Genomic DNA, 20,909 nt, shown 5'->3' with positions numbered 1-20,909 from the left:
GGGGGACGCACGCACCGCAGCACTGGCCCCCCATAACGTCACTGCCAGATTCTGGATGAACAATGTCGTCTTGCGCTGCTCGTCCTCCTGTGCGCCCCTACTTCTAGACGCCTGCGTGTCTGCATCCCAGTGGCCCTCAACTGTATCTACGCCCCATCACCCACCCATCGTAGCTCCACCATTGCTGCCGTTCCGAGGCGCGCCTTGCTGCAATGCCGTCCAATTCCTCCACTGGGCCTGGACCCGCCAGCGCTGCTAACTCAGGTCATGCTTCGTACGCGACAGCTGCAGCCTCGGATCCTGCTTCGCGCCAAGGACAAGACGCCGACTCTGCTTCTGCTCTGCCCAAAAAGAAGAAGAAGACGCATCGTGGCGGAAAGAAGAGGCGCAATCGTCGCCCATCCTTTGCCGCAGGAGCCGATCTGCCACAGGCTGACTCAATGGATGAGCGTCCCACCCTCGCCAACGCCGCCAGCCATGGCCAGTCACGAGGGAGCAGCAGCTTCTACCGCACCCACAGCAATCTCAGCAACACCAGCCTCGAGAGTGAAGCCCTGCTGGACCACCGCGAACAGCCCACCATCCGGACGCGTCGTCCAAGCGTGCCTGTGACGTCCATGTACCCGCCTCGGGGGAGCCAGCCCACCCCCAACCCTCAACGCCTGCAGTCCTCGAAACCAGCAAACTCGTACGGAAGGTCGCGCCTCTCACATACCCCCGACCTGCTTCACCACAGCGATGCCGCCGACGACGACGAAGACGACGACACCAACGACAGGACCCCCTTGATGAGCTCCTCTGTTCGTGACATCAGGTCAGGCACAAGCTATGGCTCAAACGGCGGCAATGCACGTAGCAGGAGCGGCACGTCCTTGTCTGCTCCCAAGCACATGACGATGCCTGAACACCGACCCGACCTCTTCACCCAGCACCATCACTCTGCCACAAACCTCAACGACTACGATGTTAACAACCCCCCGTCCGTGCCCACCAGCCCGACCTTTGAACCCCACTCCGGACTGGACGATGTCATGATCCCAACAGATCTCGACCACATGTCCGATCCCGGCCGACCCAGCAGCAGAAGTCGCGATGCATTGATCAACATTGACGGGGACGAACATGGAGGCTCGCCTCCCTCTGCTTGCGACTTGAGACGTCGTATGACCACAACGGCACTTGAAGATGTCTGTTTCCCACACGAGGCCATGTCTGAAATAGGACACGAGGATTATATGAACGCGCCGACGACTGGTGAGCCTACGAGCCGACGGAGACGCCGCCGCTGGCCTGATCTCGACGTACTACAGGCATGGGCAAACCAGGAGAAGGAGCAGCGGACCATGGACGGCATGCGCATGCGCAAGGTTAGCGAACCGCTCATGGTCGAAGGCCGTCTGCGTCCCAGACGGCGCGTCTGGCACCGTGAGGCGAGCGATGCACCCTATCGATTTACTTATTTTAACGAAACCTTTGACAATACCATTCATAGTCAAAGCATCAGCGAACTGCTGCAGCCCGGTCAAAGTTTCAGGAATCTGTTTGTCCCGGATCCCCCAATTATCGAAGACACTAGCGATAGCTCTGATACGGAGGATGATATGCTACACTCGGGTACCAATGGACATAATTCGCGATCGGCTTCCAAAGTGGACGGCAAGCACTCGTCTGGAGAGCAGACACGCTCCACGACGCCGCGTCCAGCAGAAACACCAAAGGCTGAGGACGAGAAACCGAAGCGCTACGGCCCACGACCTGCGTGGTGGCTGGATGTCATGTCGCCCACGGAGACGGAGATGAAGGTCATTTCCAAGACGTTTGGCATTCACCCCTTGACATCCGAGGACATCTTGATGCAGGAACAACGCGAAAAGGTCGAACTCTTCAAGCACTACTACTTCATCAACTATCGAACGTTTGAGCAGGATGAGAACAGTGAAGACTATCTGAATCCCGTCAACCTGTACGTTGTTGTGTTCCGGGAAGGTGTAATAAGCTTCCACTTTTCCTTGACACCGCACCCTGCAAACGTTCGTCGCCGCATCCGCCAATTGTCAGACTACCTGGTTCTGTCGCCTGATTGGATTTCGTATGCCATAATTGACGATGTGACGGACGCGTATGCACCCATGATCCAGAAGATTGAGGAAGAAGTCGACGACATTGACGAAGCCATTCTGCGTCTTCACTCGAGCGATGAAGAACAAGAGGCGGAGAAGGAAAAGAATCACAGCTACAACAACCCGCACTACAAGGATCCGCCTGAGGTCAAGTCCCAGCAGGACACGGGCCGAGACATGCTGCGTCGGGTAGGCGAGTGCCGAAAGAAGGTTATGAGCCTGTACCGGCTGTTGGGCAACAAGGCCGATGTCATCAAGGGATTTGCAAAGAGATGCAACGAGCAGTGGGACATTGCACCTCGCAACGAAATCGGCATGTATCTTGGAGATATTCAAGATCACATTGTTACCATGACTGGCAACTTGAGCCACTATGAAAAGTAAGTTTGAAGCGTGGCTTGCTTGAGACGCAAACTAACAAAGGATTACAGTCTTCTTTCTCGCGCGCATAGCAACTACCTGGCGCAGATCAACATCCGGATGAATGAGCGACAAGAAAAGACGTCTGACATTCTGGGCAAGCTAACGGTGTTGGGTACTATTGTGCTGCCCATGAATGTTGTGACGGGTATCTGGGGCATGAACTGGTAAGTGCATAAGATTGCATGGGGCCAAGATGAGAGATGCTGACCAAAAGCTAGCCTTGTGCCCGGACAAGATATTCAAAACCTCAACTGGTTCTGGTCCATTACTGGGGGCCTTATTACGTTTGGTCTGGCTTGCTACTTTATTGCAAAGCGGGTTTACGGCATTGTTTAAGCAAGAGCGGCGTAAAGAAAGTGTGCATTTTGTAGGGGTTTGCGGACAAGATGTTGCAACCCTTTGGCGTTTGGGTTTGATATAACGTAGTGATGGATATGGCATTGTTGTTGGGTATTCCTGTGGATCGAGATTGTACATTGTTCTTCTGTTCTGACTCTAATAGAAGATTTTGGATAGCTGCGGCGTCTAGTATGTTATCATCATGATTCTGACTTGTCGACTGTGAAGAAGGGTTGATGTTGAGGGGCCGTATCGGCGGGGTCAGTGCCACAGGAGGGGAGGACACATGGGTCGGTAATGACATTTGGCACAGTAGGTTTTTCAGTAGCGGTGTGGTTCCGGTGAGCAGCTGATGGTGGCGGAGGCTGATGATATGTACATTTGTCAAGAGCTGTGGCAGGAGCTGAGCAGTTATACTAGGAGATGCCCGAAACCTGAACAATCATGCCGCCCCAACCTGCTGCAAGTTGCGGACCGTTGGTCATGGAAGGGGATGGACTCATTTGTACGTAGGGACATTTCTAAATCGTAATGGTACCTCTCTTCCGCGTGTGCTTTCCGTAGGGCCGCGATAATGTTCAACATGTTGGGTGGCATCTTCTGGAACGGCCCGTGGGCAGCCTTTGGGTCGATTGGGCAGCCTCTGGAGGGGACGAGAAAAAAAGAGGTCGTCTGATGTCTCTCTTGGATGCTGCCTTGACTATACATACGTACGCAAAATCGAATCAGAGGTAGTGGTAATGCATAGGGCTAGCAGGGTGACCCTAGAAGTGTTGGGTCGCCTCACTACTGTTAGGCGTTAGCAGCATGTATGGAGGTGTAAGCTGTGCAGCAGCGAGGGAGGAGATTGTGTTTTCTTCATTGCCTTGTTGCAAAGGTCGCAGCAGACTACGGCTGAAATAGTCACCGTGTACCATGGATGCAAGACGGGCCACGATGGCGGCGTCACGGGCGTCCAGGCGTCAGACGGTCGAGGCGAGGGCGTGTGTCAGCGGATCGAGGCGTTTGCGAGGGCGGCGTGCACATGGTCGCGGCCTCACACGGCATGCGGGGCTATGCGACGGAGGCATGGCGCAACGTCCGGTCACTTCTTGAGCCCACTAAAAGAAACTTCTAGCGAATGTGGCAGCGTGCAGGCACCGGTTCGCATGATGCCACGGCCGCTCTCCCGCTGTCGCTCCACGGCAATGGTAGGGCTGCCATTGCATTGCGCCCGCTGAGGGCGTTCGTTGTTGCACCCCCAAAGCACCGTCGCATGTGCACTGCCCCTGCATGTATGCCTACTTACCATCTATCGTACATACTAGTCCTACTATACAAGCTGCAGTATAGCATACCATGCCGTACATAATTGGCCATGGGCAATCAGAGCATTCGCGCCCAAGGCCCATGTCTGATTGCATCCTGGTCGAGACCTGCGGACAGTACCCCCATGACGTCAACCGGGTGCTGAGTTCCAGCATCTGGGCAGTCGAGAACCCAACCCTGTCTTCTGACGCGATCCGCTCTCCATGACACTTGACGTCGTCTGCCTCGCTGCCTCGCTGCCTCTCCGCCTCTCCTGCTCTCTCTCTCTTATTACCCCGCCGGCGTCTGCTATCCCACCACAAGTACCAGCATTGCCCATCTCCCACCGTGTACCTGCGTGGGCTGATCCCCTTCCTTTTCACCAATCGACCACGACGCGCAATCCATCGACTGGGGGCTTCCTTTCACAGTCACATCAGCAGCGCCTTGTAGCCGCTGGCTGAGTAATAGCCAAGCATCACATTTCCTGGCCGACAGTCACTGCCCGCAACAAATACCGTTTTGCGCCCACTTCCGCCTTGACCACAACTTACCCCACTACTCACCCTTCAACCACTTTCCCCCTCCCCCGCCGCACCCATGTCCGTCATCTACAAGAAGACGGAGCGCGAGCGCGAATGGGAGACCGGCTCATCGCGCAATGGCGGTGGTGGCTACACCACGGTCAGGCGCTACAAACTCCCTGATCGCACCCTCGAGGAAGACACATACGAGTCCGAGATGCGGCTGGTCCAGCGCAGCCGTAACGACTTTGACGACCATCGCTCTGTCAAGGACTACGTTATTGAGCGAAGCGTCGAGCCTGTTCGTGAAGTCAGACACTACCACTATGCCGAACGTTCGCCCTCACCACAGCGATCCGAGTATCGCATCCACCGCGAGTATGAGCGTGAGTACGAGCGCGCGCCCTCTCCAGCACGCACTGAGATCCGCATCTCGCGGGAATATGAGCGCGACGAGGAAATCTTCCCCCGGGAGCAGCCCTACGAGTTGGAAAAGTATTCCAGGTCCACCGAGTATTTCCGTCCTGAACCGCAGCCGCAGCCGCAGGCCCCTCCCCAGTCCATCTACATCCGCAATGAAGCCGCTCAGCCTATGCAGATGCAGATGCAGCCTATTATTATCCGAGAGGAGGCCCCTCAGCCCATCATCATTCGTGAGCGTGTTCCGGAACCCGTGTATGAAGAGGAAAGACCGGTTGTTCGACAGCAACAAGAGCAGGACTACTACTATGAACGTCGATACAAAGAGATTGACCGTGGAAACCGTCACGATGAGGAACAGAACTACTACAGCGACGATGACGTGTATTATTACAAAACCAAGGATACCTGGGGTGGAAGCGAGACCCGCGTCAAACGTGACGTCGCTGCAGGTGCCCTTGCTGGCGTCGCTGCTGGCCAGATTATCAGGCATCACCGCAAGAGAAAGGGTGAAGCACCTGGCGGCTCCATTGGTAATGCCCTTGGCTATGGCACGCTAGGTGCCGTGAGTGCCGTAGCTCTCGACAGGTTCAACAACCGTTCCCGCTCTCGTTCTCGATCTGTCTCTTTGGATAGGGGTAGAGAGCACCGACGCCATAAGTCTCGTCACCGCAGCAAATCCCGTCACCGTAGTAAATCCAGGGCCAGAGAGCTTGGTACTCTTGCCGCTATCGCAGGTGTCGGAGCTCTTGCCTACGCTGCTGGACAAAGGAACAAAGCGAAGACGAAAGAAGAGACTGTCACAATCATAGAAGATCGACACCGCAGCAGGTCGCGTCATAGGAGCAAGTCGCGCCATAGGAGGGGCCGAAGAAAGTCGAGGTCCGTCTCGGTGGTATCAGACAGGAGTAGGTCTCGTAGTACGAGCAAGCACATGGACCCCGAGCACCGCAACAAGCGAGTGGCAGAAGTTGGCCTAGCTAGTGCTGTTCTCGCTGGCCTCGCTGAACGCCGGCGTAGCAAATCCCGGAAGCGTGAGGGAAAGCGCTCTCCAAGCCGCATTCGACAGGGTGTACCGATCGCTGCCGCCGGTGTTACTGGCGCAGCTATCACTGGACTCTATGAGAAACGTAAGGCTAAGAAGGAAGCTAGGGAAGCATCGCGCTCGAGGTCAAGGTCGCGTTCCAGATCGAGGTCAGTCCTCTCCCGTCTTACCGGGCGCAGCCGTAGTAGGCGTCAAAGTACAGTGAGTGAACCAGTCTTAGTAGAGTACGGCGGTGATCCGATCTACACCGATCGCCCAGCGAGAAGTCGAAGCCGTAGCCGCAGCCGTAGCCGCAGTCGTGACCGAACCCGCTCGCGCCGTAGACGTCGACGAAGCTCTTCTTCTTCTTCGGGCGGTAAGAGCCGGAGCCGGAGTAAGAGTCGGGCACGGGCGGTTGCAGAGACGGCAGCAGTTGCTGGCGTTGCCGGTTTAGCTGCTCATGAGGCGACAAAGAGACGAGATCGTAAGAAGGCCGAAAAGGAAGCCGAAAGACGACGTGAGTCCACCCTTCGCCCATATCGGAACTAGTTTGCTCAGAAATCAACAGGCGAGGAGGATTCGGCATACTCGACTGGGACCTACGACAGTCCCTACGGGAGCCCTACCACATCTACAGCCTACACCAATGATTCACGCTACTTCCCTGAGACGAACTATTTCCCTCCACCTCCTAACGCACCCGCCGTCGATCCCAACGCTCACAGCCCTTACCCACCCTACAATCCAGCTGACTACCCCCCTCCACCTAACAACGCTTACGAACCCAACCACCCTTCACAATACATCCATCCGCCTCATAGCGATGTCCATGTCGGAAACCCTTATGCACCTCCTCCTCCTCAACAACACGATGCTTACTATGGCCAACCCCGTCGTACGGACGGTAATGTGAGTGCTCCAGCCCCTAATCATATTGGTAACAAGCACAAAAACTTCGCTTCTGCACGTGGTGGGTTTAGGACGCTGCCAGCCGGTAGTGCTGAACATCATTGCTGATACCTGAATAGGGCCCGTAGAGAAGTCTCGCAGTCCTAGTCCAGCTCTTCCGACTCCACCACCCCCAGAAGAAGAGAAGAGTGTCAAGTTCAATCTAGAGCCGCAGGAGGAGCCCGCTCGGGAACCTTCTCGAGAGCCTTCTCCTGAGGGTGACGACAGCGACCAGGAACATCGTGGGCACAGAAGACGGAGGCGACATCGAGACGATGATAACTCACAAAGTTCGAGGGAATCTGGCAGGAGTCGTAAGAGACACCACCGAGACGAATCTCCTGGATCCGATGCATCTGATGAGACAATTGAGCTGCCACCACGCTTCGACGAGAATGGGCGGAAGAGGCCTGAGGATCCGCTGGCTGATACTTTGGAGAGCGTTTTGGCTTCGATATTCCGATAGTGTTTTGTTGGTTTCACGTCTTAATACCTTTCTTTGGATACCAGATTTTTCATTTTAATGACTGTTATGATGGGCTTTCGGTATGTCTATGATGATGTTTTTTGACGATTCTTTTATGTTTTGCGTCCGCTTGATGGTAATGAAGTCACGACACTTTGTAGACTTATATAGCATTGATATACCTGAGGATGAATAACACTTTGTTTGTATTTGTTAGATTCTTGATATTGTTATCTCTCTACAAGCCCGGGAATTGAAGTCAAGGAACGATCAGTTTCATCCACAAGCGTCAGGTACATCTTTGTGCAGTCAATTGCTTCGTCGTTGATATGCTATGTTTATGTTACTGTATGTTATGGCAGTGTGAGGTTGCAGGTAGGATTGATGGCTTCCAGTGTGTGCCTTCCCAAGCAAAGCGTCGTTACTGCTTCGAACAAATATTCCACAACACATTTGCAAACCTTGCCTTCTCAACCTCTCTCACTGTTTTCCTCGATCCTTCCTCTCCTTGCACTTCCATTCTCTGCTTGACGCTCGATCCAACCCGCCACCATGTTCTTCCGCCACTACTACTCTCTCTTCCTCACCCTCCTAATGACCCTATGCCTCGCCTCATCCACTCCGTCGCCTTTCCCATGTACTGGGTACATTTTCCCTACCCATCCTCCAACATCTTTTTACTAACAGCAAACAGCGGCTCTATATACTTCACCGCCCACACCGTCGACAGCCTACTCTTCCAAAACCCGGACGTCCTTCATGATCTGTTCGTATTCAAGTGCGTTACTACGGTCGCGTTCAATGCGGATACGGGAGGTGAGGCGAGGAATGATACGAGGAGGGAAGAGCTGGAGTATGGATTAGGAAGGTCATATGAGATTATGTCTAGCGCGTCGTTGAGGGGAGGAGGGGGCAGTGGTGTGGATAAGTTGGAAGGAACACCCGCAGGTAAATCACCTCAGAGACTGATTTCCTGACTGATACTAACCTGGACAATACAGTTCGCAACAACACGACGATTCGACTCGGCAAACACAATATCGCTGCTTCGCCTCTTCTGGGTCTATCCAATGTCCAAATCCTCTTTCTTCGTCTACCAGACAGCACGTATTACGGTCAGGGATATAGTGCCTACCGAGAGCAGTCGTTGAAAATGCTATACAGCGCAGTCATTTCTCACATCGCTGCCACCGACGGAGCTGCTACGTATACTATCAGAGATTTAAAAGAGATCATCGCCGCCATCCTTCGTGAGAGGCGTGCAGACGAAATCCACGTCCTGAATTACCTGGCGTCTCTCTCGACTGGCCAAGACGACTATCAACTCGAACATGCCGACCGTATCATATCTGCCAAGCTCGTCATGGATGTTGTCAAGGAGGAGGGTATTGAGGCAAGAGTTGTAGCGTAAGTTCTTACTCGAGTTCATCGGGATGTGCGCTAAAAGTGGTAGACACGGCTGTGACGAAGTTCGCAATCAGGAGGTCAATCTCAACACTCCTGATTACATCAACAAGGTCAATGCCTTTTTCGAATACGCCAAGTACGATCCTGACATGGTAAGCCTTGCTTGTCATGTGTTGTTCACGTTGCAACACTCATATCGGCTCCATGCTAACATGTAGATAGTGTCAGAGTATCGGTGAGTGTGGAGAGCAGCTCTCAAACGCAGATACGTCCACTAGTGGCTACAATGAGTTCGATTACATCTATGAGTTCCTAAAGCGAGAGTACTACGTCACTTAGTGTTATTCCGCAATACGTAAGGTGGACAGCGATGATTCACTTTTGAAACATACTCACATACAACATTATTGATAGATCACATTACCAGAGTAGAGTATATCTCAGATGTTGGCAAAAGTCAAAGTAGAGGTGCTAAGCGATGTATACCACAAATGAAATCAAATATCCCTTGATTGATCCTTTGGAAAAAAGAAAAGAAAAGTAAATACATATACAAAAAAGATTATACGCTAAATGTCTCCTTCTCCCTTACTCATCCTCGTTGTTCTTCCAGCCCATCTTGCGCTTGGTATCAAACTCATTCTGAGTCAACCTCCTAGCCGGAGGCGTGTGGCCCTTGGAAGGAGACCTGGGCGGGGTAATCGTCGCACCCTCATCCTCTTCAGGCTCCCACGCCCGTCGTTTGGCCAGCATAGCCTCGAGCTGCGGGTCCCTGCCATCACGGTTGGGAACTGGAGGAGGCGGTCCCTTGCGCGACACACTTGGCTTCCTGAGCGGGAGCGCCGGCCTGGCGTTCTCCATAGCACTGGGAACGGGCTTGACCTGGCCCTTGATTTCACGTACGATGGGCACGTCGGAGACGGGGATAGCGCCACCGAGGCGGACCATGGGGGCCGGTGTGGTTGGGGCGATGGGCTTCGCGGGGGTGATGGGCGTCTCGGGGATGTCCTGGGATTCGTGGACGGGGACGGCTCGGCTTCCCAGGCGGAAACGACCGATTTTTTGGTCGCCGACGGCGGGGAGCGAGTAGTTGATTTCTTTGGCTGGGGCCGCTGGCTTGGGGGCTGGAGGCGGTGGTGGTGGGGCGCGAGCGGCAGGTTTGTTGACTGGGGATCGGGGAGCGGTGACGGGGAGAGGTGGTGGTGGTGGCGGTGAGGTGGCCTTTCTGGTGGGAGGAGTGGCGGGTGGTGAGGGAGGCGAGGATGACTTTTGAGGGTAGTTTGAGTTGTTGTGGTTGTGGTTGCTGCTGCTGCTGCTGTTGTGGCTGTTATTGTAGCTACTGCTGTGGTTGTTGCCGCTGCTGTGGTTGTTTACGGTTGTGGTTGTGGTAGTCCGTGATGTGCTTTCAATCCAGGACTCGATACGGCCACCACTTTGTTCTCGTGATCCTGATGACATCTATAGAAAAAGCGGCATGTTAGTAAAATATTTAAAACACTTGTCATATAAGCGAGGCGTAGTTTGAAGTGCAAATTCTTCACTTACCTGATCCTCTTGATAACTCCTCTCCGAGCGTACTAGTCTAGCAGATTCAGCCAGAGCTCGCTGTATTTCCTCCTCTTCTTCCCGTTCTCTCCGTTCAGCCTCTTCTCGTGACTTTGCCATCATGTACTCCATGTCTTTGTCCATTTGCAGTTGGATCTGTCGCTCATACTCTTCTTTACTTTTCCTTTCCACTTCCCTAGTACGTTCCTCGGATGCCCATTTTTGCCTCTCGTGTGCCCTTTGAGCCTCTTCGCGGCGTTTCTTCTCAGCAAGTCGCTCCTCTTCTTGTCGATGTCCCCTTTCAAGGACCTCTCGTTCTCCACGGCGCAACTCTTCCTCCCGCTCCTTGGCTTCTCGGCGACGCTGCTCGTCGTATTTCTTTTGTTCACGCTCTATCGCCTCTTCCTCCCTCTTGCGAGCTACGCTGAGACATCGGTTGCATATGCCTTCACGGTCCCAGGTCTTGATAGTGAATCGGTCTTTGTTGTTCGGGTTGTCGCGGTCACAGTGGAGATTGCTTCTTTGGAAGTATGGGCATCCGTATGTGTCGACGTGGTCCTCTTGCGGGTGCCCGCATTCGAGCGTAGCGATTGTGAACCTGCACATGCTCGGTGTATATAGGAATGGGGATGGGGGGTGGGCGGGCAAATGTGTACAAGGTGGGATTATTAATGTGCAAGTGCGGTGCTATAAGAGCGCCGTTAAGTAGATGCAGTGGAGAGTGAGAAGACAGGAACTGGAGGGCCTGCGAATCATCGACGAACGGTACTTATACATGCAAGATGTTGACCGCCATGGGTCTGCTAGTGAAGTGCGGTAAGAGCGATGGCCTTGTACACGTAGTAGCACAATGACTCTGAAACACGCCTCGAGAAAGTCGCATAGAAATCCTGCAGGCTCGAAGACGCCAAATCGGACACTACTTACAAACATGCGTACAACACATCAAACGGCTAGCATGTCCGCGCACAGCGCCGCGGGTGAGGCGAACAGCGGCCGATTGGCTATGGGCTGCAGCATCGTTCCACCGGTGACGGATTCAGAGGCATTTTACTGTGCGTTGCTTTGCCCACCGAATGTATCCTGAGGACGCTGCAGGCTCGCAAGGCGCACCCAGCGTTTGTAGTGGCAGACCCACTGGGCATCAGACGTGGTAGACCGCCAGAGGCACAATTCATTGGTCTCGCTCGTGCTAGGCAATGAACCGTCCCCGGCCCAAAACAGTCATAGCATCGGAAACTGCCAGCAAAGCCATGGCCCCGCAGCCTGTGAGGGCAGCCTGACCTAAGAAAAATGAAGCATCCGACTGTGTGGTGAGCATGAGCAGCATGGTCAGAAGCGACAGTGTCGGTGGAGCTTGCTACGTGGCGGGCTCAGCCGTAGTGGGGATGCATGCCTCGCCACAACAAGGGCAGCGAGCAGTGTGAATCGAGCAGCACGGCCTTTAGAGTCGTGGAGACCCGGGGAACACGCGATCGAGCAAAAACGTCGGGCATCAGGAAAACATGAAGCCGATACTGGCAAAGAAGTTGGCGATGACAGAGACAGATGCTCGTTCGGGCTGGTACTTGGTGGAGACTCCAGAGGCAGCCAATCAGAGCGGGTTGATTGCAATAATCCCTGCACGGCTTGGCACTCTCGACGAGCTTCATCGTTGACGACTTCAATCGACGCCATCGCCTCCCGCCCGCAGTCACAACCCACCATGGCCTCAAGACTGGTACCCTTTGCCTGCCGAATTGCCCCACGCGCTTCGCGACCGTTCCAGAGGGCTCAATGGCGGGCCTTCAGCGTCTCGCGCCCCGCGTGGAATGAGAGCGGCTCGCTCAACGTCGTATGTACTTTTTGCCCGCAACCGCCAGCGCTCACAGACAAGACGGGGAAGGGGCTAATTGCGTCTTTTGTAGCACCGCGACACGCCAGAGAACAACCCCAAGATTCCCTTCAAATTCACGGCGCAAAATGAGGAGCTCATCAAGGAAATCGTCTCGCGGTACCCCTCGCAATACAAGAAGGCAGCCGTCATGCCGCTTCTCGACCTCGGTCAGCGCCAGCACGGATTCTGCAGCATCAGCGTCATGAATGAGGTTGCGCGGATACTCGAAATGCCGCCCATGCGTGTATACGAAGTTGCCACTTTCTATACAATGTACAACCGGGATCCCGTGGGCAAGTACCACGTCCAGGTCTGCACAACTGTGAGTTTTCCTGGGCAATTGGGGAACATGGACAATTGAGAACATGGGCATTGATGTATCATTTTAGACTCCCTGTATGCTCTGTGACAGTGATGCCGTCATGAAGGCTTGCGAAGACACATTGGGTGTCCACCACGGCGAGACTACCCCAGACGGCCTCTTCACATTTACAGAGGTGGAATGCCTTGGTGCATGTGCGAATGCCCCCATGGTTCAGATCAACGACGACTACTATGAGGACCTTACATACGACTCGACTGTCAAGCTCCTCAAGGCCCTGAAGCACTCCGCCCAAGCGACAGGTGCTCAGTCCGGTGAGCTGCCATCGCCAGGTCCATTGAGCGGACGACAGTCGTGCGAGCCCGCCGGTGGCTTGACCTGCCTGACCAGCGAGCCATGGGGCAATGAGACTCTGAGGAAGGACGGTGCTTTGTAAAAAAAAAGAGGAAAAGAGAAAATGTAAATAATGCACCATCTTTCTTTCTCGCAAATTTCAAGCAACAGTCTTGGGGTGGCTGATATTTCCAGCTACTTCGTGTAGACTATTTCAAATCGTTCAATAGCACGCATGTGTTACTTGGTTCCAATTGAGTGATGATACTTGTACCTTGATATTCCCCTCGGCCTTGGCACGCTTGACGTAATGGGCTTGACAATGGCTTGCACAAGTAGTACATTTAATGTCTGCTCACACAGCAAGTCAATACCAAATCAAAGAAACTACTGTCTTTAATCGTGCATAATACATTGGATTTCTTCTATTCGCAAGCGTATTCCTAACGCACACTCGAGGCTGTCATTTGTTGTACAGGTAGTATGCCATTTCGGTCCCATAATCAGTCGGGGCTCGAGATGCGTCTATGTGTAACGTAACCCATAGCCCTCCCCTCCTTGAAGTGCTGTCCATTTTTTTTGGGTAGAGAGAAATTAAAGGGGGGAGGACTTCAAAACAAGTTCGAAGATAGAAGAAAAAAAGTAGGTACAAGGTGCAGTTTGTAAACGATTCCAGTTCAAAAAAAAACGCCGTCGCTATATATCCATCGAGGGAGGGGGTGTTAAAAGATTTCCCTGAATCAAATCTCCAAGCCGCGCTGGTCCCAATGCAATGCTGATTTTCTTTTTTGGTAGTTTCCAGAATATTCGTAATCGGTTCTGCTTATCTTCATTCCCAAAGGTGGGTGGTTGTTCGTTTGGTCGTCAATGTATAACCGTCTATCCGGAGGGGTGCTTCGCAATGCGACGCTTGCATCATGTTGATGCTTAGAATCGTGTGTTCTTACAAAAAGCCCGAGTTCCATTTGCCCATGAGCAAATCTCGAGTCATTTCGAAGCTGAGCCAGCTGCTCGCCATGCTGGGCGCAACCTTGAGCAGATTAGGGACAATGCCCTTATACATGCCCCTGAGACCTTCTGTCTTGATAATCTGCTTGACAGCATCACCAACACCTGCGTACTGGTATCCCATGCCGCTCATAGTATTGATCTGGAATCTTCGTCGCAGGACGTCGAACGGGTATGTAATGGTTTGCGCGACAGCACCAGAAACTGCACCGGCTGCCAGCTTGCCGAACGCACCGGGGTCTTTCTCGCCATCGCGTGTGAACTGAGTACGGGCCATTTCATAAACCATGAAGTTGAGGCCAACGTATGGTGCAACGCCAGCTACCGTAGGGATGATGCCGCGATATAGCGCTGGCATTCCGCCCTCGGTTTTGTACATGTTCACGAGGAGTGCCCACATACCCGGTAGTTTCTGGCCGGCCTCTTTCTTGAGGCTTGAGAAGGATGCAGACTGAATCGACAACCGCGTGCGGACGATATCGAGCGGATACGTAAAGGTAACAGAGGTGATACCGGCAAGACCTCCACAGAGTAATCGTTGGTAAGCATCGAGCGGTGCACCCGGCTCACTCTCAAAGAACTAGTACAGGTCAGCTGTCGCAATTAGGGAGGTTGCGCCAGTGTTCATTGTCCTTGTGCGACTTTCCCAATTCTCTCCTCCTCTTCGTCAGCCACGATACCTACGTCAGCCCTCCGCCAACTTAACCTACCCAGTCTCCATTCCATGTGCGTCTGATCCCCTCATTCCACCAGTTCAAAAAGCAAGTCGCTCGCCGGAAAACAAAGCAAATAGCAGAAATTCCAAGGATTCACTTACCCGTTTGTAGACGTTGTATGCACTGAATTGCACAGCAGAGTATGGAACAATGCGTATGCAGTTTGTGCCATTTCCGGCCATGAAGCCCCTCCAGCCCTCTTCCCTCCACATCTTGGCCAGAGCCTTGGGCACTGACATTTTGTATTCCTCGCGACCGACACTCTGGACTTGGAACAGGATCTTGAGGCGTTCGAGGGGGGAGACGACGGTCCGGGAGACTGCGCCAGCCACGCCGCCTGCAACAAACGAGGCTAGGACCGGCTGCGCAAAGACCTGTCGAATGCGCTGTAGGCTTGTGATGTCGGGCGTGCCGAGAGGCTGCATGTACGTGTCAATTAAAGTGTTGAGGGTACGGACTGCGCTGGTACATACTTTTATGCCGTTTCCTGGCTCATCGCTCATGATGGCGGCCCCCTGTGGTTGCGGCTTTTCCGTGGATTTGGACATGGTGTAAGTCTAGGCTGGTCGGAGTATTGCACTGGTGGTAGGCGGAGCGAGTCTGGTGCTGCCGGAGTAAAGGCAGGATTCTATCGAAGCAAAGAAAAGGCCGCGCGACGTGATTTCGAGGTCATCGGAGGTGACTGTTTCGGAGATGTAGACGGTTTTCTCGCAGTGAGGCGGGCGGGTACGGTCAATTCGCGGTGAATCCGATCTTCCATGCAAGGCAGTTAGACGGTGACTGTTTGCACTCCGGGGTGCGCGTGTCTCATGGGTCCTGGGGCGCAAATGAGGTTGCGGTGTTTGAATGGGCTGGATGTGGAGATTTGAGGACAGCGGGAGGACGAGGCAGATTTTAGTCTAGCGCGCCGCGAGCCAACGAATGTTGTCCGCAACGCCTTTATAAACGACCACGGTACTCGCTGACAGCCCCGTCCGGTACTTCGCGATGTCATACTTGGCTCAGACTGACATCTCTTGTCCTTTTCTGGTCGCAACATGTTTGCCGTGTTCCGCTGCCAACAAGCTACAGGTGCAGCGCATGCCTTTCACCGAGTCAATCGGACTCGGATGGCATCAAATTGCATCATGTCGCACAGTCTTGGGACGTGGAAACCACACACACGCTCCCATCGTAGGCTAGCCAGGGGAGGACACAAGGGCATTCTAGAAGAATCCGGCCTTTCGCCTCACCACCCCTTACTAGGGCGTCGCAGTCAGCTGGGCACCACATCACCCCTTTCAGTCAGCCGCCATTGAAGCCACATATGGTCGTTTGCACGCGTCCTGTCTCGTGTCCTTTTGCTGTGCCTGCCCGGCAATGTGAGCCTCCGTTGATCCTTATGATGCTGAACAGGTAGTAGTGGTGGTTTACCCTGTGCCCGGAACGCTCCTACTAGTACTCCGGTATGACTACTATGACGGCGTATCAAGGCTTTTGCTCCAAGGGCCACACGACCCAAGACCAAGCTGGGAAAGTCTGGTGTGGAGAACACAGGAGATAGCGGGGTAGTACACGCATCGGCCGTGGAAGGAATTCCGTCATGGCTTGAATATCCCGAGGTCGACCTGGAGGATGCGATAATATCTCGGGTGGTTGGATGCGAGCGGCGCAGCCACAAATCCCGGCTGTGCTTAGAGGGACCAAGATAGATTCTAGACAAAGTGTTTAGTTGTATTCAATCGTACGGCCTCTACTAATCGTATCCTGATGAATGCGAATCGATCTGGAGCTGGTGTGCTGTGTGATGTTGAGACTGTCGAGGTACCATGCCTGTTATCGATAAGTAGTAGCCATATGAGATTATCTTGCCCGCAAAGAGCGAGATGTGAAATTCTTCCTCTGCGTCTTTACAATGTTATCGCGCCGCCTCTTTCGGCAAATTACTGATAGCTTACTATTGGGTTCTCGTGTTTATCCAGAAGCCACCGTGTGTTTTGCTTCGGCGTGTTCAACATGTAGCTCTCGTACTCATATTTTTGCACAATCAATACGTCACTCGTCCTCGTCCTCAACCAGATGGAAGTCGCGACAGGGCAGGGACTTTTTTGCCAAGGAAGCACGAGTTCAAGGCCTGAAGAGCCGTGCTGCCTTCAAGCTGCTTGAGGTGGGAGCGCATCACGGCAAAGACTGGGCAGTGACTAACATATCACAGCTCAACGACAAACACAAGCTATTTAAACCTGGGCAAACAGTTGTTGACTTGGTAGGTCTGCCCTTTGCATTGATGATTGAAAGTTAACGTCACCAGGGATATGCACCAGGGTCGTGGTCTCAGGTTTGTTAATGGAGTTTCTTTCTTTTAGCATCATCTCACGCTGATCAGGTCGCCGTGAATCGCACATCTCCAGACGGGCGAGTCATTGGCATCGATCTCATACCCGCCCAGCCTCCTCGAGGTGTTTCAACTATTCAAGGCGATTTCCTATCACCTATTATTCAAGACCAAGTGCGAGCATATGTTCGAGATACAGATCTTGGTCGGCCTAGGAGACAGGTTTCTTCGAGCACAAGCGAAGGACTCACTGAGGAAGAGCTAGATGAAATGCAGCGGGGTTACATTGAGATCGAACGTCAGGCACATTTGGATGGTGCAGACCCTGAAGCGATTGGACGGCCACTCGAGGACTCGGATGGCGACAACCCAATCTCGACCAATCTGTCGCTCCAAGAGCGCGATACACAGCGGGGAAGAACAGTAGATGTGGTACTCAGTGATATGTCAGAACCCTGGGACCAAACTACCGGCTTCTACAAAAAGAGCCTTAGTGACCCTTATATTAGGATGATGAACACGAGCGGCAACGCTTTCAGAGACCACACGGGCAGCATGGTCAGTAGTGCTCCTCTGAGCTGCAAATAGACTATTGACTGGGGCAGGATCTGTGCATGGCAGCTCTGATGTTTGCCTTTGACACATTAAAGACTAACGGCCACTTTCTCTGCAAGTACTACAAAGGGGCCGAGGAGAAGGCTTTTGAGATGAAACTTAAGCGTCTCTTTACCAAAGTACATCGGGAAAAGCCCGAGTCGTCACGGGCTGTATGCAACCTTGAGATCTTTGTGTTCAATGCTGACAGCTGCAGGAATCCAGAGAGGCGTACTTTGTGGCACTGCGTCGCAAAGAGACACCGACCAAAGAGGACGTCTTCGGCGAATGATGACTTGGACGGTGCTTGTCTGTTCCAGCGATACTATGTATATCCATACCTTCGGTCCGAAAGCGTCACATACCAAAGTTCATCGGCCACATGGGTGTATGATAGGCGCTGTATGAAGTGTGGGGAAGGTCGGCTCCAGGTTTATCAGAGACACTCTCTTGTCTACAGGATGTGTGATGCGCCAGGGTTGGCCAGGAACCATAAAACTGGCGCTGGACTCAGGCTGAGTGAATGCAAGATCAAGTCTGCCACCAAGAAGCCCGAGTATGTGATACAAGTGATGCAATGATTACTCGGTCAGGGTCAGCGCGGATCTGGCTTTCCATGTCGGAGCCGTGTCCCGTTCCTGGTCCCAGGGAACAGGCACATGGATGGCAAGCAGGAGTTAATATGGACAGATCTAATAACGGATAGGACCCGGTGCTAACTGCAGCCGGCCATACCTGGTGACTGTTCTGGACGCGTCTCGTCGCATTTCGGACGACATGTCAAACATTTTTGTGGGCCTTGTGGACAGGGGTGTCAGAGTCTGAGGATGCTCGTGGCGCTGCGTCATGGCGTGCTTGCATTGCTGATCCTGACGGTCGCATACTGGGACCGGAGGGGTGAAGGGGAAGCGTTCTCTGTGGTCTCCTTCTCGAGTGCTTTTACGGGTGCTGTTTCTTGCGCGCGCGCCTCGAGGGAGGCGGCTCGAGGCAACGCTTTGATGTCGGGCCTGACCCGCTCGGCTGGCCCAAGGGCTGGCTTCGAAGGCTTCTAGAGCCGAATCCTAACCTTATCACGAACCGCACTTTCTTCCCATCAACCCACCGATCAATCTAATCCGAGCTGTGCGACGTGGCCAATGAGTGCCGGAGATGGATTTCAATAACCCTAATGCGTACGGCGGCCAGTTTGCCAATTCCCCGCAACACGCCCAGTTTGATCCACAGGCGCGCCTCCAGCAGCAACCAAACGCTCCAGGCCAGTATGCCCAGCACGCCCCGTTCGCCGGCATGGGTGGCGCCATGGGAAATAGTGTCATGCCGTCTGGAGCCCCATATCTCCAGCAGCGAGGTAAGCCAGTGTAGATTGGTTGATTGTGCGCGATCTGCCTTTTCGCCTTTGGTCTGACACCATGCCGCAGCTGCCCTCCAACCGCAACCACAGCAGCAGCAACAGCAACAACACCAGCTGTCGTCGCCTAGCCCATACTCGAGCGCACCCTTTGCGCAGCCCATGCCCTCGCCTGCTCACCAGCAACAGTTTGCGCAGAACCGCCAGACTGCCTCGCCCGCAAGCGTCACCGGACAGCCGCCCTTTGCGACCCCCCAGCCCCAGCCCTCGCCCGGCACCTTGCCTACAAACGGCCACCAGACACCCATGAATCTCCAGCTACCCATCAAGTCGGAGCCGCTTCAGCTGCAGACGCCCGTCAAGGCAGTGCCCCCGTCGCCCATGTCGCCCAGCAATCCGGCGCGTAGTCAGGACCGCGTCGCGACGCTCCTCGAGATCAACAGCATCCTCATCAAGGAGGTGTGCGATCTGCAGGCACAGGGCAAGGCGGGTCATGTAGGACCCACGCCTGAGGGTAAGCCCGAGGGCGAGAAAGCGCAGCCGTCCAAGGAGTACGTAGAGTATGTATTTTTCCCCCCCGTTGTTGTCATTACTCATTTTTCGCGTCGCCATAGTCCCGTCTGGCCGCAAAACCAAGCTAACGAAACCTACCTACACAGCTACATGCGACGCCTACAAGCCAACCTAGCCTACCTCGCCCAAAACGCCGAAAAAGTGCCCAAACCAGGCCAACAAATGCAACCGGGACCTGCCATCATGTCTGTTCCCCCTTCGCATGCAGACCTCGCCAAGCTCTACACCAAGCTCCAAGAACTATTCCCCGGTTGGAAGGGCCAGTCAGCCCAGATGAAACAATCCCCGGGCCCACAACGCGTCGCTTCGAATCCCGGTCCACAGCAACTTCAACAACAGCAACAACAACAACCGCCGAATAGTGCAGGCTTGCATCAGAGTTGGGGGCCAGGGGTTATGCAACAGAGCTTGCAGCTTGCGCAGCAACAGGCTCAGCAGCAGCAGCAGCAGCAACCACCAACATAAGTCATGCTATTTTGGGATGAAAGCGGGATATAGAGGGGAGAGAGAGAGAGAGAGAGAGAGAGAGAGAGAGCAACCGTTGCATCGCGGGCGTATGGACGGGGCTTGGCTTAGATTTTGTATTATATATACCATTACCTTTTTTTTTACTTTTTTTTCTTCTTGTTCAACAGAAAGGGAAAAATTATTGCGTTTTTTTCAAAGACCAGGCGATTATGTATATCGGGACGCAGAGAGAGAGAGAGAGAGAGGTAGGGGGGGACAACCGAGAATAACAGTGGGGGGGAAACCAGAGACTGGTTTCTTTCTTTCTTTTCTTTTCTTTGGGATAGCACTGGATTCGGCGTTGTTTTCTTCTTTTCTTTCATCTGTTTCTTGATAAATGGTTGATAAGGTAAGCCTATATGAGTTTGGGGGGGGGGGGGGGGCTGGCAATTTAAAAAAAACCACTTTTTAAAAAATTTGAATGACGAGCTGTTCTTGTCGCTATGTGTACAGGTAGAAGGGCTGTTTTGTTTTTTTTTGTTAAGGAATATATGTAAAGTTACTAAATTTCATGATCGAGTGAGAAACAAGCAGAGAGTGGGTTTTTTTTCTTTCTTCTTCTTCTTCTTCTTTTGTTGCTTTTTTGGAGGTGAAATTATACTTGGATGGTTACGTTTGTTGTGATTTGACAGGAACATGACATGTGGAAGGTACTTGGATACTAGAGAGTTATACAGTACTAACTCAAAAGTCTGTTCGCACTAGCGTCTGGGCGCACCAACACTACTTTTTTGCCCAATTTCAACACCGTGCAACTCCACCAAATCATATTTAATTTTCAGATTAAGATAAAAGAATTGCTGCTGCGATTGCTA

At 53.3% G+C, this 20,909-nt stretch overlaps 10 protein-coding genes across 10 annotated transcripts; 6 read left to right on the top strand and 4 right to left on the bottom strand.

Annotated features, from left to right (window-relative positions):
- Positions 1-212: 212 nt before the first annotated feature.
- COCCADRAFT_104725 (uncharacterized protein) lies at positions 213-2,879 on the top strand (the record flags this gene model as incomplete). Its single annotated transcript, XM_007717388.1, has 3 exons — positions 213-2,500; positions 2,552-2,707; positions 2,762-2,879. The coding sequence occupies 3 exons, from the start codon at positions 213-215 to the stop codon at positions 2,877-2,879; spliced, it is 2,562 nt and encodes an 853-aa protein (XP_007715578.1).
- Positions 2,880-4,769: 1,890 nt separating this feature from the next.
- Positions 4,770-7,551, top strand: COCCADRAFT_104706 (uncharacterized protein; the record flags this gene model as incomplete). The annotated part of the gene is made up of 3 exons (XM_007717387.1): positions 4,770-6,654; positions 6,706-7,107; positions 7,166-7,551. 3 exons carry the CDS (start codon positions 4,770-4,772, stop codon positions 7,549-7,551), a joined length of 2,673 nt encoding a protein of 890 aa, XP_007715577.1.
- A 552-nt stretch (positions 7,552-8,103) lies between these two features.
- Positions 8,104-9,297, top strand: COCCADRAFT_104689 (uncharacterized protein; the record flags this gene model as incomplete). The annotated part of the gene is made up of 5 exons (XM_007717386.1): positions 8,104-8,195; positions 8,246-8,469; positions 8,553-8,958; positions 9,005-9,110; positions 9,181-9,297. The coding sequence occupies 5 exons, from the start codon at positions 8,104-8,106 to the stop codon at positions 9,295-9,297; spliced, it is 945 nt and encodes a 314-aa protein (XP_007715576.1).
- A 249-nt stretch (positions 9,298-9,546) lies between these two features.
- COCCADRAFT_28911 (uncharacterized protein) lies at positions 9,547-11,109 on the bottom strand (the record flags this gene model as incomplete). The annotated part of the gene is made up of 2 exons (XM_007717379.1): positions 9,547-10,416; positions 10,504-11,109. 2 exons carry the CDS (start codon positions 11,107-11,109, stop codon positions 9,547-9,549), a joined length of 1,476 nt encoding a protein of 491 aa, XP_007715569.1.
- Positions 11,110-12,208: 1,099 nt separating this feature from the next.
- Positions 12,209-13,137, top strand: COCCADRAFT_104724 (uncharacterized protein; the record flags this gene model as incomplete). The annotated part of the gene is made up of 3 exons (XM_007717385.1): positions 12,209-12,337; positions 12,411-12,701; positions 12,769-13,137. 3 exons carry the CDS (start codon positions 12,209-12,211, stop codon positions 13,135-13,137), a joined length of 789 nt encoding a protein of 262 aa, XP_007715575.1.
- An 840-nt stretch (positions 13,138-13,977) lies between these two features.
- On the bottom strand, positions 13,978-15,306 carry COCCADRAFT_39593 (uncharacterized protein; the record flags this gene model as incomplete). Its single annotated transcript, XM_007717384.1, has 3 exons — positions 13,978-14,622; positions 14,860-15,177; positions 15,232-15,306. 3 exons carry the CDS (start codon positions 15,304-15,306, stop codon positions 13,978-13,980), a joined length of 1,038 nt encoding a protein of 345 aa, XP_007715574.1.
- A 1,346-nt stretch (positions 15,307-16,652) lies between these two features.
- On the top strand, positions 16,653-17,958 carry COCCADRAFT_7764 (uncharacterized protein; the record flags this gene model as incomplete). Its single annotated transcript, XM_007717373.1, has 6 exons — positions 16,653-16,904; positions 16,953-17,003; positions 17,049-17,075; positions 17,124-17,630; positions 17,678-17,839; positions 17,884-17,958. The coding sequence occupies 6 exons, from the start codon at positions 16,653-16,655 to the stop codon at positions 17,956-17,958; spliced, it is 1,074 nt and encodes a 357-aa protein (XP_007715563.1).
- Positions 17,959-18,358: 400 nt separating this feature from the next.
- COCCADRAFT_104730 (uncharacterized protein) lies at positions 18,359-18,514 on the bottom strand (the record flags this gene model as incomplete). The annotated part of the gene is made up of 1 exon (XM_007717383.1): positions 18,359-18,514. One exon carries the CDS (start codon positions 18,512-18,514, stop codon positions 18,359-18,361), a length of 156 nt encoding a protein of 51 aa, XP_007715573.1.
- Positions 18,515-18,815: 301 nt separating this feature from the next.
- COCCADRAFT_104682 (uncharacterized protein) lies at positions 18,816-20,052 on the top strand (the record flags this gene model as incomplete). The annotated part of the gene is made up of 3 exons (XM_007717382.1): positions 18,816-19,022; positions 19,114-19,565; positions 19,674-20,052. The coding sequence occupies 3 exons, from the start codon at positions 18,816-18,818 to the stop codon at positions 20,050-20,052; spliced, it is 1,038 nt and encodes a 345-aa protein (XP_007715572.1).
- Positions 20,053-20,262: 210 nt separating this feature from the next.
- Positions 20,263-20,475, bottom strand: COCCADRAFT_104718 (uncharacterized protein; the record flags this gene model as incomplete). The annotated part of the gene is made up of 1 exon (XM_007717381.1): positions 20,263-20,475. A coding segment is annotated over one exon (213 nt), but the record flags the coding sequence as incomplete, so codon positions are not given.
- Between the last annotated feature and the right edge of the window lie 434 nt (positions 20,476-20,909).

Source organism: Bipolaris zeicola (genome assembly GCF_000523435.1).
Source record: "Bipolaris zeicola 26-R-13 unplaced genomic scaffold scaffold_177, whole genome shotgun sequence".
Taxonomy (NCBI): Eukaryota; Fungi; Ascomycota; class Dothideomycetes; order Pleosporales; family Pleosporaceae; genus Bipolaris; species Bipolaris zeicola.
This window is presented reverse-complemented; position numbering and strand designations above follow the sequence as displayed.